Source organism: Pongo abelii, chromosome 14 (genome assembly GCF_028885655.2).
Source record: "Pongo abelii isolate AG06213 chromosome 14, NHGRI_mPonAbe1-v2.0_pri, whole genome shotgun sequence".
NCBI lineage: Eukaryota > Metazoa > Chordata > Mammalia > Primates > Hominidae > Pongo > Pongo abelii.
Window position 1 is genome coordinate 79445221 of NC_071999.2, and position 19007 is coordinate 79464227.

A 19007-nucleotide genomic window follows, 5' to 3' on the forward strand; every position below is an offset into this window, starting at 1 on the left:
TTTTAAGTTTTAATTTTTCTTTTTTTTAGAGACAGGGGTTGGTCTTACTATGTTGCCTGGGCTGGTCTTGAACTCCTGGGCTCAAGGGATCCTCCTGCCTCAGTCTCTCAAGTCTCTGGGATTACAGGAACCGGTCTACTGCACCCAGCTATTTTAAAGTTCTACATCTAAACAACTTTAAAAGGAAGAGGTTTGGGATGGAGAATAACCCACATCATACAATTGAAACCCCTATAAGAAGCAGTAGTTTAAGCAGCTTTGCTAGAGTAAATCATGATTTCAGACTGTGTGAATTTTAAATTTCCTCTGCTGTATAAAACCACTGTAAGAACAAAAATAGACAACAATAGACTACAAACCCCAGAATTACAAAGTTGTTTCGAACTGTGAACAATATTGCCTGTTCATGCTATAATTAGTTAGTATGATGGAGGTGTTTTATTGCATGATAGCACCACACCTGGGTACAGTGCTGGGAAGATACCAGGAATCAACAAAGAGTACAATGACATGTCTTATGGGTTCACACATTAGGTTTCCAGTACAATATTAATATGGTTCTGAGCTGTGGGTTGACAAACTATTCCTGGGTTTTTAACATGAAAATGTCTCAGAAGTGGTAACCTTTATGGCCTCAGCATGACCTTACAGCCTTAATTCTCCTATAATTAGGGAAATAATTACAGAAAATTATCTACTTTAATTTTTTTTCGCTTATATCGTCTTTACTGTTACTAAAGAAATACTAGAGACAAAATCAGCTGATAACACCAGGAATATAGAAACTACTTTTATCATGAATCTCTCTTGCTGAAATTCTGGGTGATAGAGAAGTTAAGAAAATTAGGCCACAGTTCTCTCATACGGTCACTTTGGAAGACAGAAGTCTGAAGTGTAAGTAATTGTCCCCAAGCTAAATTTGAGGAGGTAAAGTCATTAAAGAAATTAATAGGTAATACTGCATTATAGCAAAGAAAAGATGTGAATTTGGAGGGATTTAAAATGTAACATCACCCTGTAGGCACTTCTTTTTATTGTAATTCAGTACATATACAGAGAACTTGCAAGCAGGTTAACGATGACACCAACTATGGCCCATATTCCAAATCTCTTATCAAACTTTGGAGACAGCATGCTTCCAAACCAAACCTAAAGGTAACCTTCTGTGACTTATTTGCCAACACGCATGGCTTAAAAAGACCATGAAGGCTTTGCATTCTGGGAACTGGAATTTCCACATATTAAAGTCCATGCATAATATAATTTTTGCTCTGTAAGTCAAGAAGCAAGGCAGTGAAATACTCTAGTAATTAAAATAAGAAAATCAATATTATCTATAAATAATGAGCATGCAAGGATCTGCAAGATAATGAGTAAACATTTTGGCAGGGAGTAAGTGCCACATACTGGTATGAGGAGCAACGTCTTCATTAAGCTTCTCCTATTTCTCCTTGCTCTCCGATCCCATCAATCTAATGGGAATTTCCCAGGCAAAAGCCTTCTGCTTAGCTTGTAATGAATTAAACATTCACATTCCTCTTGCTCTCCGCACAGGTGGACAACTGCCACGTCATGGAAAGACTACCGGATAGGCATGCAGAGGCCTGGATGAACAGGCACCGAGAGGCTTGGATTTATGCCTAGGTTTGGCATGTAGCATTTTTGACTGGGGGCCTCCATTTGTAAGGTAAGGAGGTTGAACTGCACTTGATGATGCTTGCATTTCCTGTATAGCCTTGAAGTTGGTAATTTGGAAATGCTCTGTCCCTCCTCAAAAGACTGTTCTACATTAGATTTCTGAGAGATTTCCAATATCAACAACTTCAGTGCCTTCCTCTGTTAAGGAAAAAGGTTTAAGCAAGAAATAATGTTCTCATTTTTATGACAAAACTCTGAGTTATATCCCTCAAAAAGATTCCATGAAGTCATGTCTAACATTTGCAACTGTATGAATATAAATATTTAAGTTCACTGTAGCACCATACAACCACACTAAAACATTAAAGTGTGAAAAGGCTCTTCCTGCCCTCCACAAAAATTTGTGACACAGAACTTTTTCACACCCAAATGTGAAAAATGATTCACACCCAGAATGCATCATAATTTGCATAGAGACTTCATTAACACTGGAGCCTTTTTGTGTATATAGCTACATAAAATCTTAGGCACATTAGTAATAAATAAATAATAATAGAGACTGGTAGTGGCAGCATCCAATTGGTTAGAGAAAACTACAAAATTACTTCTATTTTACTAATGACAATTCCTACATATATAGTTTTTTCAGAGAGTCTCGCTCTGTTGCCCAGGCTGGAATGAGGTGGCACAATCATACCTCACTGTAGCCTTGAATTCCTGGGCTCAAGGCTCCTGCCTCAGCCTCCTGAGTAGCTAGGACTACAGGTGCATACCATCACGGCTGGCTAATTTTAAAAAGTAAATAAAAAATAGTGAGCTGGAGTCTCACTATGTTGCCCAGCTGGTCTTAAACTCCTGGGCTCAGGCAATTCTTTAACTTTAGCCTCCCAAAGTGCTGGGATCACAGGTGTGAGCCACCACATTTGGCCAATGATTACTATTAATAACGCTTTATTTCCTATGTTATCATATAAATAGCCCATAAAGTTTGTATTACGTGACTCCCACTACCACTGTTACGTAACAGCCCTTGATACATGTTTTAGGTACACAGCACAATCACGACCACCACCATTATCAAGCAACGACACATGCCCAAGTCCTTTAAAACCTTAAAAATGGAGCAGGATAGAGCAAGAAGTGGAGAGGAAAAAAGAAAGTGAAAATCTAAAGATGGAGCATATATAAATGTGCACGTCTTTAGAATACGAACATGGATTCTGGAAATTTCTGGAGCCTTAAGTCAACTGCAATAATTGGTTCACAGATATTTCCCACTAAACACCACCCTGTCCTATGCCAGCCTACACAGTCACACCAAAATGTAGCTTAAAGATTTCTGTTATATCTTTAGGAATAAAACAGCTGAATATGACCTGGAAACAGCTGCTGTCCTGTGGGTCTGATATTAGGATATAATTGTTTCAATTAAAAAGATCTGCCAAGAAGAAAAGTCTATCTTCACATTCAACTCTCTAAATAAGAATTTTCCACATTTGCCTCAAACGCAGAAAAATAGTTTTTTTCTGGCATTACTGTATGCAAGAAAGAGTGGCAAATATTCTAAAAATGGTTTATAACGTGAAGGGTAGTAGAATATGCCACTTCAAAATTTGCCACTTCGGCATAAGAATTATTATGAGCTATAGGCAATGAAAAAGGAGGAGACACAAGAAAAAGTCTCTGCTCTTCCTCTTTCTACCAGGAAGGGCAAGGCAATTCTTAATCACTGGAGACAACTCTCCTATGTCAACCCAGAGATGGCATCAGAGGAATCTGCACAACACATCTCATTATCCCCTATTTCCCATTAGTTTCTCCCGTATATTTACCTTCCTACAATTGTACCCCTTCGAAGCTCAAAATCCTTTTCCTTTGTCTTTTTCACTTCTCTAAAAAACTGTGTTGTTGTTGTTGTTGTTGTTAAGATGCTCTAAAAGTCCAAGCTTTAACCACCCCTCTGGGTTACTCATGCCCATGTATGTATGTAAATACACATGTTAATAAACTTCTGCTCATTTTTCTTTGTTAATCTGTCTTTTGTCAGTTTAATTTACAGGGCCCCAGCCAGTAAACCTAAGATGGGTAGAAGGAAAAGAGGCTTTTACTTCCCTACCACAGTCACTGGAGAAAGGAAGGCATGCTCATTTCCATTTAGGGACAAGGGTGAAGGTAAAGAGGAGCGGTCTGATGAAATAGAGAATGAAATTCACACAACCAAACCCCAAAGGCTTCATCAATCTTCAAATCAGTAAATATTCCTAGTGCATCGTGGTACTGAGGGGACAAACTTTCTGATGAACAGAGTTTATGTCTGGCCTGGCTTGCTACCTTTAATTAATTCAATACTAAATGAGTTGTACAATGATCTGGTATTTGTTATTGGGGTGCTAATATACCCGCAAGAAGTTCTTATTGCCATTCTTTAATCCCTTGGAGTTAGCAGACAGTTACAGCAAGCCTGGATCCACTCCAACATATGTCGTTGGACCTCTTAGGCCCTCGCGCTCTCGTTTCCTCCCTGGGTATGTACAATATTACCACAATTTCAATTCCAGTGGATTTTGTTTGCCTTATACAGATATTCTTTTTGTTCAGCTCCAGAGGAAATGTTCCCAGATGAATCAGGCCAGCAGATGCTGCCTCTTGCAACAATATTATGCAAAGAAAAATGCTAGTTAAAAGTTTAAACCATCTTAACTCAATAATAAACACTGGTTTGGGAACTCAACAACAGCCATAGGCTTTCCCAACCTACTGATTTTCATACCTTACCTATACATACCTTAATAGTGTTAAGTTGGAGGATTTTCTTCTTTTCCTGAACTTTAATTACTTATTTGATGAACACAATTTTATTGATTGGGGTATTTGCTAAGCTACCTTCACAAAAATCACTGTTCGTAATTCTCAAATACAGTGTTTGCAGGTTGAACCTAAGCCAGAGCCAAGCTAGTGTTGAACTTGACATCTAATCCTACAAATTACCCAGCTGATAGATGGGGGAGAGCAACTATCACTTTCCCTTCCTCTTCATTGCCAGTATGAGTCTCTCAACTTTCTGAATTTTCAGGGCCAATATTTCACAAAGAAATAATAAGTGTTTATCACTTTACTAGAAGTACAGGCTAGGTGATTCATGGGACTTCTTCCTAGCCAGGTGATTTATTTCCATATACTAGACTCACAGTATTTACCTAAGGAAGATTCAAGGTAGTATATATCATAGAAATCTTAGCTAGCTCATGACCAAATAACGTACACGTATTAAATCCATGTATGCTCCTACTAGAGTCAATTTGGAAATACCTCCAGGTCTTTCTATGCGTATATCAATCTATAAAGGAAACACTAGCTCAACTCTGCTTTTCTTACTAATTCTAGGTCTTTGCTCAAAAACTTTCTCCTTTGGGATGGATTTTCTGACAGCCTTGTTCCTTCCTTTATATTTCACCCCCTCCCGAGTATGAACTCTCAAATTAGTCTTAAATAAAGCTGCTAACTTCTCCTTCTAAACATTATATTATAAATATATCTCCTTAGAGCATTACCCACATTGTATATTATGTGCTTGTGTGATATCGTATATATGTCTGTGTATGTGACATTACACACACATACACACACACATCTGCCCTGCAAGACAGGTAGGCCCTTGAGGACAGAAACCATGTTTTATTTATCTTTCTAATCTAGTGCTTCTTACAGTGCCTGGGACTGTAAATAAATGTTGCTGAATAAATAAAAATTGAATTTTCTCAAGGCTAGTAGTAAACATCACTTTTGTTTTTCGTGGATTACTTCTCTGGAGATACAAGTGGTTTACACTTACTAAACAAATAACATGCTATGAATTATGCAGGAACATCATTACTTCAATACTTCAGAGAGGAAAAGTCAAGAAAAGAAACTCTGTTATTTACTCCATGTTTTACATTTAGCCATTGAGAACCAAGTTATGGAAACTGAATCTCATACCTGACAACTCTGTACTCTACCCATTAGCTTCTGGCATGTGATAAGTCAAGAACAGACCCGATTTGTCCCTTTCCTTTCACGTAATGATCATCATATTATTACTCCCTTAGCTTTTCAGGCTGGACAGGGGATAACATGCTTTAGCAATAATAAGAGACCAGGAAGGATGCCCCGGCTCTGAGGCAAGGTGTAAGCAAATGCCTCTGTGCCCCATTTCCCCCTCTGTGAAAAAGAAAAGCACAATATTTAACAACATCGCCAAGCTATTGTGAGAATTAATTAGATTTAGTGGGGGAAGGGAGGTGAGATGATTAGGCATGATTCAAATTCAAAGTGTCATTATTTTGTGTCTAAAAATAATCTTGATTTAGGAATAAAATTAATTTGGAAGCTCAATCTTTGGTAATCATCTTCCCATACTTAAAAAAAGGCATAGTTTTAATCAAAATCTCATTCTAACTATAATTCAATGAAGTAAAAATGGAATTTCCATTCATCTTTGAAGTAATACAGCCACAGTTCATTTTTTTCTTTTTAGTTTTTCTTTTTTTTTCTGAATAACACATTATGTGTTAAAAGGTTAACTTTGTGGAATGGAGTAATATAAACAAATACAGATACTGAGCCTACTTTTTTTGTTGTTTCATATGAAATATTTGTGAAACACTTTAAATCGCTTCTCTAAAGAATCGATCATCTATGTTTTCTGGTTGAAGTAACTTTTCAGGTTGTTTCTGCAAAATTCCATCTATATTTTTGTTCAAGAACTCATCAGTTAAAGATCTTAGTTCTCCCCAAATTAAAAAAAAAAAAAATCCTGGATATTCAAGGCTATGGCAAGGAAAAAAAAATCACTGAGTTTATTGTAATCCCCAAAACTAATGTAACAGATTCATTAACTGTGGAAATCTTCATGAGAAGTTGAAGTTGGTATCTGAGAAATATCTGGGTCTATGTACCTTCGAAAAAAAGGAAAACATTCTTTAAAATAGGTAAGAGTTTATAATCTTGGGAACTTAGATCATATCTGTTAAAAAAAAGTTACACTCAGAGTTTTTGGTGAATGAAGAGTTTGGGCTGGAAAGGAACTCCATCAATATTTATTTCGAACTGTCCAAAGGAAACGAAGACCACATAGTCCAGTTAGCAGGAATGTACTCTGTATAGAGAAGTAAGACTAATTCTCTTAATTTTAACAAAAGCCCTATTAAAGTTTCCCGTAAGACCTACAAATACTCATATTAGACTGTATACTCACCAAGGAAACTTCTGATTATTCATTCGATTTCCCCGGACCCTTGATACTGGGGACGGATGTACCCTGTAGACAGATGAGAATAATCCAGTCACTGAAAAAGCATACTCCCAATTGCAAATTTAAAAAAAATGGCATGTTTTATAAATAATTTCTTTTAGAATTGCTTAATACAAAATCCCCAGAACTTGATCCCCTCTTAGTAAATGATGCAATTAAATTCCTATGCCTGTAAATCTGTGGTCCTTTTTTCCTTCTTAACCACTCTCAAGACAACAGGTCTGTCATAATGTTCACTCTGGAGACTCCCAGAGGCAGGATGGATGCATTCATTCAGTCCAACAAAAGTGACTGAATACCTAACTCTTGCCAGGTACAAGGGTGGGTAAAAGTTATCTAAGGTATGGTGCCTGAGTTCAGTGAGCCCTCTTTGTACCTGTTCCCATGAGGGTGGGCACAAAGAGGCGTCTAAGTGCCCCCTCCTTCATTCTACCACATTTAAAACTCTAGGAAGCAAACAACGTTATTCAAATGTGCTGTGACAGAATCTGCGGGCACAGGGAAGGAAGGAAGGGTGAACAGGTACTCCTAGGAGGAGTACATTCTGGAAGTGATGTGCTACACTGGACTTTGAAGAAAGTAAAGTCAATTCAAAATTTTAGCCAGATAAAGGAGAAGTGAAGAATATCTTGCTTTCCAAGCTTCCAGGATTGGACTCATCCACTGGAAATAGCTTAAAGCTTCCGGGAACTGCTGTTATCTTCCAATCAAAGCCTAGCTAGTAAATCTCCGCCTCTTTGTGGGTCACTAACTGGCAAAACAATATGCCCTACTTCCGGCTGCCAGCTTCCTGTTATGGTCTATCTTTAGCCAGGATTTGTGAGATCCAAGCAGTCTTAGCTTATATTACCTTCACCCTTTATGCTTCATACATTGCTCTTATTTACAAGAAAAAAAATAGGGATATAAAACTGGTCTTAAAGTCCAGTTAGAACCAAGGTTTGTAAGAAACCCAGTTCTCTGTAGTTGTTTAATAAGTGAAAATCATTCCAAAACAGATAATGCAGTTCCAGCCCCGCCTAAGGACCAACTGCAGTCTTTCCCTAAACCCAGAGCCAGACTGCACTTTGCACTCGGAAGGCTTATTTCTTCCAACATCCCTTATTAACATTCTTTTCCTCACAGCGCTTCTCAGTGGCTGCTGCAGCTGAGCTGCTCAGCACAGATTTTCTGCTCGGCATGGGGGAGGGGGTGTTAATTATGCAGAAAGATGGAGAGAGGCCAGACAGCCCCTCTGGTGAACTGTCTCATTCAAGCACGGCCCACTTCCTGCTGTTTTGCAGCTACAAGGATCACCTGTTGGTCTTGGCGTCCAGCCAAACTGGGGCCTAGTGGAAATGACAGACTCAGCTAGAAATGAAAGCCAGTTCATAATCCAGTATCCTAAATTGGACAAAGAGGGGGAAAATGCAATAAAAGTAGTACATAAAAATTATACGAAAGGTAGCAAGCGTAATTTTTTCCTCTTTTATTCTTTTACTTTTTTACCTTCTGTCTGCTTGAAATACAATCCTTAAAATGGATATTTGAGCCAAAAAAGTTCTCCCCAGTTAAAGCCCCCTGACCTAAGAGGAAGTGCAGGAAATTCTCCTGAACTTTCCCTATACCCTCACTGGGGTATCAGAATTCTAACTATTTAAACAAAGTTTAATCGGTCCCAAATACTCACAGTTCTTTAATTTGTCCTCTATCCGTTACACGTTTACTTTTTATATTGTCCCCTCCTTAACCCTAGGGGTACAAAGAAACTATTTCATCATGAAAATTCCACTGGGTGAAGTTTAATGACAGAAGTATTCTCTTATTGATGCTGTTTACTGCATATATTAGTGAAGAAAAAGAGGGTCTGTTTAATCCATAATGAAAACATTCTCTAGGTATTTGTATCTTTTAGGAAAATTTCACTGATCCATAGATCAAATACTGCAAATGGAGAATTTCTATAATGGTTTAGCAGTCTCAGGAAAAGAATTCCTTAGGAAAGTCTTTGGAAAAGAAGTCCTGATTGTGTGTATATGAACAAATAATTATAAGGTTTCCTAAATTAAAAAGGTAAATGAACAAAGCTTTATTTCTGTCCTCAAAGGGAATAAGTACACTGATAACTTGGCACACACTTCGTCTGATAAAGTAGACCATAAGCCTTGCACTTCACCAACCCCCTATATTTTATTTCTTCAAAAGGATATGGCATGTTTTTTTTGAGCTCAGTCTTTAAACTGTGACACTTTTTGCCATCTTCTGCCTTCTTTCCACATATAGAAGCCAGGCAGGTAGCAACGTCAAAACCTCTGTAGGAGAAACCACCACCTAATCTGCATGTCATGCATTATTCATGACCTCCTGATTCCTGCACCTGCATCTAGGCAGGAAGCTTGCAGGGAATGTTCATTATTCTTCCCTTAGCCTCACACAGGCTCGATTACTGCTAAGCCACTTTGTTCTGTAACTAAGGGTTTCAGGCCTTAGTACTAACTGCTGGATGTGGAAAGAAAAAACACCACGCTGAAGAAAAGGGCAATCTTGGTTGTTGTGTAACATGTATTGAATGTGCTCTTCTGAGACTGACAGTCTGTCAGGTGGAAATGCTCACATTTGGTGATTACATAGAAAACAGGGAAGCTATACCATTAGGGCCATGTGTACCAATTGTTCTATTTATATACACTTACTCATCTGGAGCAGAGAGCATGTTTATAATTTTACCCAGTGCAGAGCTTAATTTAGCTTTCTTGCTAAGCATATGAGAACTTTTTAGATGACTTAATACAAAAATGGCTCTTTCTTCTTTGGGTATAAGCACCAAAGAACCTGACTCTCAAAACCTTGCATCTTAATGACTGCCATCTATAGTTAATCAAGAGAATACCATCATTCTGGTTTTCAATGTTTTCATAAACCTACCTGAATGGCACCCCCTGGTGACTGAAGGTGGGATGCAACACCTTGATCCCCAACACAAATCATCAGCCACTCATGAATTGCTGGGGAAGGATACTGGTCCCACTTTACTATCTGCACCACAGGAAAGCTGTGATAACTTAATGCAATCTTATCATCCCAAATGGAATTAGGATGAAGTGGTTAAGAGTGAAAACTGTGTGACCAGCCTGCCTGACTGAATCCCAGCTTCACTGTTTACCAACGGTGTCATCTTTGGGCAAGTTATTTAACCTCTCTGTGCCTCAGTTTCCTCATCAGGGCAAATGGAGGTAATAATGGTGCCTATTACCTAGGGCTGCGAGGTTTAAATCAGTTAACAGCTATAAAATCTTTAGAATGGTGCTCAGTACTTAGGAAGCAGTCAATACATGTTAGCTATTATCACTAGCAGTGCTGATTAGACATGAAAGGATGGGAAGTCAGAGGATAGAGCTGGACTATCCAGGTAATTCCAGGGGATTAAGATTACAAATCTGCTCTACAGAGCCTGCAGTCTTACCTACCATGCTTATACAACTTTACTAAAGGCGAGAAAGCAAACCAAGAAATAAACATGGACAGAATAATACAAACCAAAAACTATGGCTTATAAGGTATGGCTTACTCTCAGGCAGCTCATTTTTCTGCTCTTTATTAGAAGATCCATCTTCTGTGTACTAAACTGCATAGTATTTAGGTTATGACCCATTCAAGAACAAGACAGTAATCACGGCAATGCAAACTTGCACCCATTTACAGAGCCCTGACTATTTGCTTGGTATCATGCTAAATAATTAAGACATATTATCTTAATTTATCCTCATGTCATTACTGTCCACATTTTATCTTTGAGAAAATAGGCTCAGAAGATTTGGTAACTTGCTGGGGTCACGTAGGTAGTAAAGAGAAAAGTAAGGATTTAAACACAGGTATGTCTGACCTGTCTGACCTGTCTTACATCATCTGATATTTATATATATTCCCTCCACCCAGCCCAGAGGATGTAATAAGATGAATTAGCACCAGGGTCTTAAATAGAAAATTTTCCATGTATTTAAGCCCAATTGAACATTTTATAATATAAGTAGATATAAAGTGGAAGTAATGGTTTTCTTGGACTAAATATGAAGCATGTGGGTACTTACAAGAAGTACAGTCATAATAATATACTTTATCTCTGTTTATGAATGTTCCTTGTTATATTAGCATTGCTATTTAAATACATAATGTACAACACATGTAAATTTTAGAGGGCAGAAATTAATTCTAGCTATATCCATGCTTCCTCACATTCCATTTTCTCTAGAATCCAATGTAGTTGGTATCCACACCCCTCTGATGAAATCGCCCTCATCACAGCCATCAATAGTCTCCATGTTTTCAAATCTAATGGTGAATTCTCAGTCCTCAACTTCTCAGCAGCAACTGACATAAATTATCACTCCATCCTTGAACAGGTTCTTTACTCAGCAGCCAAGACATTCTTCTGGCTTTCCTCCTTTCTCTCTCCTTTGCTTGAACCTCCTCCTCTCATTCTTTCAAACTCTAAATGTTGGCATGGGCTAGTTGTCACTTTCCTATAACCTTTCCTCTCCACTATTTAAACTCACTCTGTAGCTAAAAGAGGCTCCAACTGAGCTACCATCATGACCTTCCCACCCACATCACCACGACTCCCAAATGTCTACCTCCAGCCTTAGATCTTCTCTGAAAACCAGACCCAGGTTTCTTAATATCAGCCTTTCTCTGAAAACAAACAAACAAAAAACAGATGTTCCTTCCTGTATCTTCTCAATTTCAAAAATGGCAGAATTATTCACTCAGTTGCTCAGGCCAAAAAACCTTAGAATAACATGTGAGTCCACTTGTGCACACACCCCATAAGTTAGAGAGGCTGTTTCATACTGAGAAGAATGAGAATAAATGATTATTCCACAGACCAATGAAATCTTTCTTGTAGGACATTACTCATCTAGCAAGATTAGATATTTTATACCAAGATTATAAGAAATTATTATGTACATATGTTCTTTTTCTAAAACCATTTAGGTTATATAATCATTAACCTATATTTTAATTAGGTTAATGATTAAATGATTATCTATACATTGTGCAAAGCATTAAACATAATACATACTTTAACAACTCAGTTTACTACATTTGCTGAAGAAAAGATTAACCTAAAAATAATTCCATAATTACTAAATATCAGAATTTTCCTATGCAGAATTATATAAAAGATAATTTAAAAATAATTCTTGGTATTGCTTTCTTCTTACACTCAGTTGTACTGAAAACAAGTTCTCCTGATTATTTAGGTTACTCTAGATGTTATTTTAATATAAATACACTACCCATGACCAAATAAAAATATGAGTGTGACCAGTGTTTAAATTCAGTGGGCCCTTTTTATTCTCAGGTTTTCCTCAGGCCAGTGATTAAATGACTATTAGAAATGCCATATATTTTTAAAAGGTTCTCCACCTGCCTTTATACTAAAATTTCTCTCATGAAAACCATTTATGTTACTTTTAGAAAAGTAGGCTGAACTTAAATATTATATACAATTAATAGGTGAACTTTTTTTTTTTTTGAGATGGAGTCTTCCTCTGTCACCCAGGCTAGAGTGCAGTGGTGCCATCTTGGCTCACTGAAACCTCTGCTTCCCTGGCTCAAGCATTTCTCCTGCTCAGCCTCCTGAGTAGCTGGGATTACAGGCATGCACCACCTGTAATGGCTAATTTTTTGTATTTTTAGTAGAGATGGGGTTTCACCATGTTGGCCAGTATGGTCTCAAACTTCTGAACTCAAAACCATGCCTAGCCAATATGTGAACATTTTTTTAACTGTTTACTATAACTCTTATTCTAATGTCATAGACACTGAAAGAGAGAAGTTAAACTGTGCTAAAAATATAACAGTTTGAAGGAAACATTTATTTCTGATATACACCAACAGAATGAGGAATTCCAAAAAGAGCATTTGGTGTGCAATTATAATGTATTAATTAATCTTGGCCCTATCTCCCACCATCCCCACTTGTTCTCTCTGGGGCAGTGACACTAGATGTTCTCCTGTCTCCCTGCTAAGCTGATTTGCTGATGCTCACCTGTAAGATGCCCTCCCTAACCTCCAGGTCTTGGTGAACTTGCTCTTAGTTCTCATGGCACGGGGCACTTAGCATGGGTTAACTCAAGATTTATTTGTTAGTATGTTTAGTTTATTTAACCTGTCTCTCCAACTAGACAGCATATTCCAGGGGACAAGGGAACTTTTCTCTTTTTGCTCACTGTCATATCTCCAGTACCTGGTACTAAAGTAGACACTCAATAAATAGCTGTTGTATGATTGGCCTGATTTTCCTACTAAACTACAACTTTCAGGATGGATGCAATAACCATGTCTGTCTAATAAACTATTGCATCCTCAGAGCTTAGCATAATACATTGTTCACATATAATAAACATGTGGCATAGATGCATAAACATTTGTTAAACAATGAGTATAGAAAAATATAAAAATGTTTTAGGTTTAGAAATTTGAGCAATCTCAGTGAATTACTTACTGAAAACCTCCAGAGCACCTAAAGCATCAGTAATTGAACATTATTAATTCAATCCAACAAACTTCACTCAACAGTTACTATGTGCGAGGTCTTGCATTGTAAGCAAAATAGCATCCCTGCCCTCAAGCAGCTTACAGTCCAGTTGAGATAAACAGGTAGTAACTATTACAAAATAGGATAGGAAAATTAGAAGAGATTTCAAATTTCATAAAAGTAAAAACAGGGTTAGAATGAATTCAAACTGTGAAATACCAGAGAACGTTTCCAGGAGGAAGAGACTTTTAGGCTAGGACAAAAAGAATAGGTACAATTTTCAGAGGCAAAATTGAACAATGGTAGGAAAGCACTCCAAGAAGAGGAGCTAAGTTACTCATCTAAGTATGAAAGTGAATTCAAGGTATGAAGTGAATAATATGGCATGGCCAGAGGGTAAAGATTCTTGGAAGTATTTGCAGGAGATAAGCTTGATGTTAAGATGGGATTAAGATGCACATATCAATACATAAATTTCTCAGGAGTCGGAAACTGGGTCACAGAGCTGTGCAGCCATATCAGTCTTTCTTCTATTGCTCAGAGCCATATATACAACCTGTCTATCTTTTACTTAACCAACATTTATTGTGCACCTATTACTTACTCATTAATTCAAATATTAGTTGAGTCTCTACTGTGCCATGCACCATTCTAAGTTCTTAAGTGTGTTCCAGGCTCCTACGTGCTATGAAGTGTGTGAGGGGAGGGGATGCTACAAGGATTCAAACACAGTTCCTGACTTGAAGAAGCCAGCACTGCAAGGTGAGCTTAGACAAATAATTGACCATGATGGTGCCATGTGATAAACAGCTGCAGGGGCAGATAAACGGCCATGGGGCATCTGAATTAAGCTTTGGAATAAACATGGGAGTTTCCCTAGGACAATGAATGAGGTACACTTTAAAGGATACATTTCTCAGATGTGGAAAAGGAAAGGGGAATTCTGGCGATATGAAAAAGCACCAAAGGGTGGGAACGTGTCCAATGGCAAAACCACAAATCGGTGTAGACAACCAGAGGGAAAGGTTTAGCAAGCCTGGAGGGGCAGGGGATTACAGGTGTTGTGTGTTGTGGTAAACGGTTAACTCAAACGGAATTAAAGGACAGCCACCAAAGGATTTTAATTTTGGAACTGGCACAATTAGATTTGTATACCAGAAAAATCACCTTGGCAGCAGTACAGAGGGTGGTCTGAGGGGAATGCAAGGCACAGGAGGCCATGAGAGGACACCTGCAATAACGTCACAAAGCGGGATTCAGATGGACACAGCAGGAATGACGGTGGGTCGAGGGAGGAGTGAGAAGAGGATGGACACAGATTAGGCGTATCTGCAGGATCTGGTCTAAGTATATGTGAGGTGTGGGTAAGTGAGGCAGAAGTAAGGTAACAATTTTTGGATGACATCCAGGGTTCTGATGTGGATAATCAAAGAAGCCAATATAGGGAATAAAGGAGGATCATGTTTCTGGATTAAAAAAGAATACAAGTTTTTAACTGTCAGATGCACATACACATCTGGGGTTCAGCAGAGAATTCTGAGAAGAGCTAGAGACCTGAGTATCCTTAGCATATAAATCATAGGTGAGCCCTGAGCTTCGTGGAGGCAGAATTTAAGTGAGAAGACCACCAGACCAGGGCCAGGACCCCAGGGAACAGGACATCTTCTCGATTGACTTTAAACCTCTCTTCCCACTCATTCAGAGAATACCAGGGATCTCACTGGATGGAAGGTTGGAGTTTCATGACTCAGTTCAGGCTCATATGATCTCATGACCAACGTCAGGACAGAAAAGAGAGCGTCTCCCCCATTTCTTCAATGTCAGAAAGGCAAAAAACAGTCTGCTTTTCCTTCAGTGTTGCTTTGAGCAGTCATTAACACCAATATCAATTCTGTTAAACAACCCAGAAACCCACGAGTTACCCTGGTCTGAACTCTTTCCATATCCACAAACAGGGATGGCTATGACACTATGTCCATTCTATCTGTGTTCCATTTCCACAGTCACCCACCTATTCTAACCCATTCCTCTTTTTTATCACCTCCCCTAATCCCTTGGCTGCACTATAGCATAGTGATATTTTTCAGCTCCCCTGTCCCTTTAATGGCTTTCCATTGCTTTTGAAGTTGACCCAAATCTCAACATGGCCCGAATGCCTATCAGCCAGCCACCCACCTCTCCAAGCTTCATGATGTTACAACATCCCCTTCTGTTTTCTGTTTCTTGCTCTCAGCTCAGTGTCTGTGCACATGCTGGTCCTTTTATTCACAGCCCCCCTTACCAGCCCCGCCTAGTTTACTCCTACCCCTTCCTCAGCTCTGCAGTTCAAATGTCACTTCTCTCCCTCCAACTCACCAAACTGGATCATGTCTCCATCTTACAGATTCTCATCATTCCCTGCATTGCCCTTCATAGCACTTATGAATTATATGCACTTATATGGAGAGTGATTATTTGATAAAAAGTAAGAACTATTTCTCCCTAGCTCACCACTTTATGCCTAGTACCAGGCTGTTATGTCCAATACAAAGTAGGCACACATTAAATACTGCTCTATAAATAAAAAGAGATGATGAGAACTCATAATAGTAGTCTTATTTTTCCTAAAGATGTGTTGCTGCAATAATCTGGAAAAATAAATAAGTCAATATATGTGTGTGTATACATATACAAACTATACACACACACACACACACACACACACACACACACATACAGATTATACATTAAAAAGATAAAGTACAAAATGTAAGAGACAGTGACTGAAAAATGATGTACCTTAAAGAAAAGCTTTGGCCCTACAGGAGATGTGGGTTCTTTGGACCTGCATTGGCCCACACATGGAACCATCCCAAGCCAAAATGTCAGGGCAGATCTATCCGTCACTTCCTCACCACCAGAGAAATTAGTGGACACAGTGGGAAAACTGGTGAAATCCAAACGAGGTCAGTAGTTTTGTTAATTGTTCGACCAACGAGAATTTATTGGTTTGAATAATTATACTATGAGGATGTAAGATATTAACATTAGAAAAACTGGGTGAAAGGTATATGTGAACTCTCTATAATAATTTTGCAATTTTTACATTCTAAAGTTATTTCAAAATAAAATAATTTTCAAGTGCCAGGGCTTTGCTGGGATAATAATATAAGCAATACAGATCTATTAGAAATTATTTTTTCTGTTTTTTACTTAGTGATATAGTTTTTCATTCAAGTTATTATCAGTAACAATCTATACATGTTTACAAATATAAAGTACATGTGTGTGTGTCTGTGTGTGCATATATATGTACCTTCTCTCGCATTCTTTTTTTTTTTTTTAAGATGGAGTCTTGCTCTGTAGCCCAGGCTGGAGTACAATGGCACGATCTCAGCTCACTGCAACCTCTGCCTCCTGGGTTCAGGTGATTCTCCTGCCTCAGCCTCCTGAGTAGCTGGGATTACAGGTATGTGCCACCATGCCCGGCTAATTTTTGTATTTTTAGTAGAGACAGGCTTTCGCCATATTGGCCAGGCTGGGCTCGAACTCCTGACCTCAGGTGATCCACCCACCTCGGCCTCCCAAAGTGTTGGGATTACAGGCATGAGCCACTGTGCCCGGCCTATCACTCTTTTTTCAAAGTAAAAACTGATGAATTCCACCTTTATTTTCATGGTTTTTTGCATGAACTGAGTACAGAATTACTAATAAATGGAATGCTGAAGAGTGGTAGAAAGAAAAGAGTAAAAGAAAAAGAGATGAAGGCATTTTCAAAGGTTGATAAAATAATGCTATGGTAAGTTTTGGGGAAATTTAGATTATGTGTACAGAGAAATACAACCTATATCATGGAACTGACATTTACCTAGGTTATACAGATCCCAAATTTTGCTTTGACCTGAGATAGCAATTGATAATTGCTTCAATTTTCCACTTTCCTTTTCATGGATATAAATATATTATTTTTCAGTGTTCAGTAAATGGTACATTAAGGTTCTAGTTCTTTATTACATGAACTGAACTACTTTATTTAGTTGTTAGTGTGGATTGAGTTGGAGACATTTCATGAACTGGAAGACATTCTGATTGGTAGTTACGCTATTAGTCCCACCGGTAACACCATTTATTTGGTGAGCTCTGTTGAGAAAAAGTAATAAGTAGTCGAGGAATTACTTCAAATGCCTTTGCTATTTCTGGCTGCATTAATTTTGAGATGCCTCATTTAGGCTATAAAAAAAGGCAAAGTTAAAGTATGTAATACAGACATTTTGTCACCTCAAATTGGACCTATTACAATTTAGCATTCTCTCAAGAAGGTGTTATAGCTCACTAAGCTGTACCATTTTTCCTTTGAATAGGACAAAATTTTACATCATTTGGTTCACAGGCATAATGAAAATGGCATAAACTAGATTCTAAAGATGATAAGCCATCTCTAAGGAAAAAATGTAGCTTACATTTCACTTCCAATAAAATTTCAAATGCTAGAAAACTTTCAATCTATTAATTAAATGTGACTATTATTATTATTTTAAATAATGTGTTAAAAAGAAATGGATTTATGCAGGTGTGTGTGTATTTAAGTCTCAATTTGTTTTTTTTAAGTGGACACCAAATAAATCAAGAGGAATGGTATCCAAGAGACGGATTCAGTACTGAATCACAGAGCCATCTAATCCGTAAACAGCTGTAGTAGCAGTTTCCTCACTGCCAATACTGACAGCCAAGAAGCTTGCAGAACTTCAAGGCAAAGAAGCCAGGACCTGACCTACCAGCTTATACAGAGACACTTTATTTCAGGACTTGGCATCTGAGTGTAAGAGCTGCCAAACATATAAATCAGTACCCACAAGGCTAAAGGTACTTGTGGAGATTGGCAAGAAGTTTATGAAGTATCACATGCCAGCCCACCAAAAGGATTGGACAAATAGCAATGCACCCACCACACAAGCACTTTCAAAATGCACTGGGACTCTCACATTTGATCAACATCACTTATAGTAGTCACATTCAAATTCACTATTCTCCCCTCTGCCCCACTTCCAGCCACTGGTATTTGGTTTCCGCTGCTTCATGTAGGACAAGCCAAAGAGGGTACGGAGTTTACCCTGCAGAAACACATACTGGTTATTACTATATTAACAAAATAGCCAAATTAAAGCACATCTGGTTGTTATTTTGGTTATTTTTGATATGAATCACTGCGTCATTGTTCTGGTTGCTTAGGAAGCACTCTACCATCGTGATTGAAAAAAATATTCATGAACAGGAAGCAACTGATTAAAATGGATTAGGCATTCCTACATTAAATGCACCTACCAATCAATTTAGGTAACACTAAAGAAAACTAAGATATAGCCTCTGATCTTAAAAAAAGACAACAGTCCAATTGGGGAAGTATACAATAGTCTCAGAAAGGTTAAACAACAACAGTATAAGATAAGAACACCCGATTCTGCAAATAGAAGAATAGTTGGAAGGCAGCAGATAACTAAACAGTAAAGAAATCAACGAAATATGATTACTTCAAGAGGTCAGAGGACAGAAAAACTCCTTCCAGCGAATCGTGTGAGA

The 19007-nt window shown here is 38.1% G+C and overlaps 1 protein-coding gene across 19 annotated transcripts in view; it reads right to left on the reverse strand.

Annotated features, from left to right (window-relative positions):
- Positions 1-19007, reverse strand: part of KLF12 (KLF transcription factor 12) — a 458965-nt gene that overhangs the window by 71984 nt on the left and 367974 nt on the right. For all 19 annotated transcript variants that reach the window (XM_063714935.1, XM_063714934.1, XM_063714937.1 and 16 more), the window contains one exon: positions 6875-6937. In XM_063714935.1, the coding sequence (XP_063571005.1) occupies positions 6875-6937 (63 nt within the window). The remainder of the gene's footprint in view (positions 1-6874; positions 6938-19007) is intronic.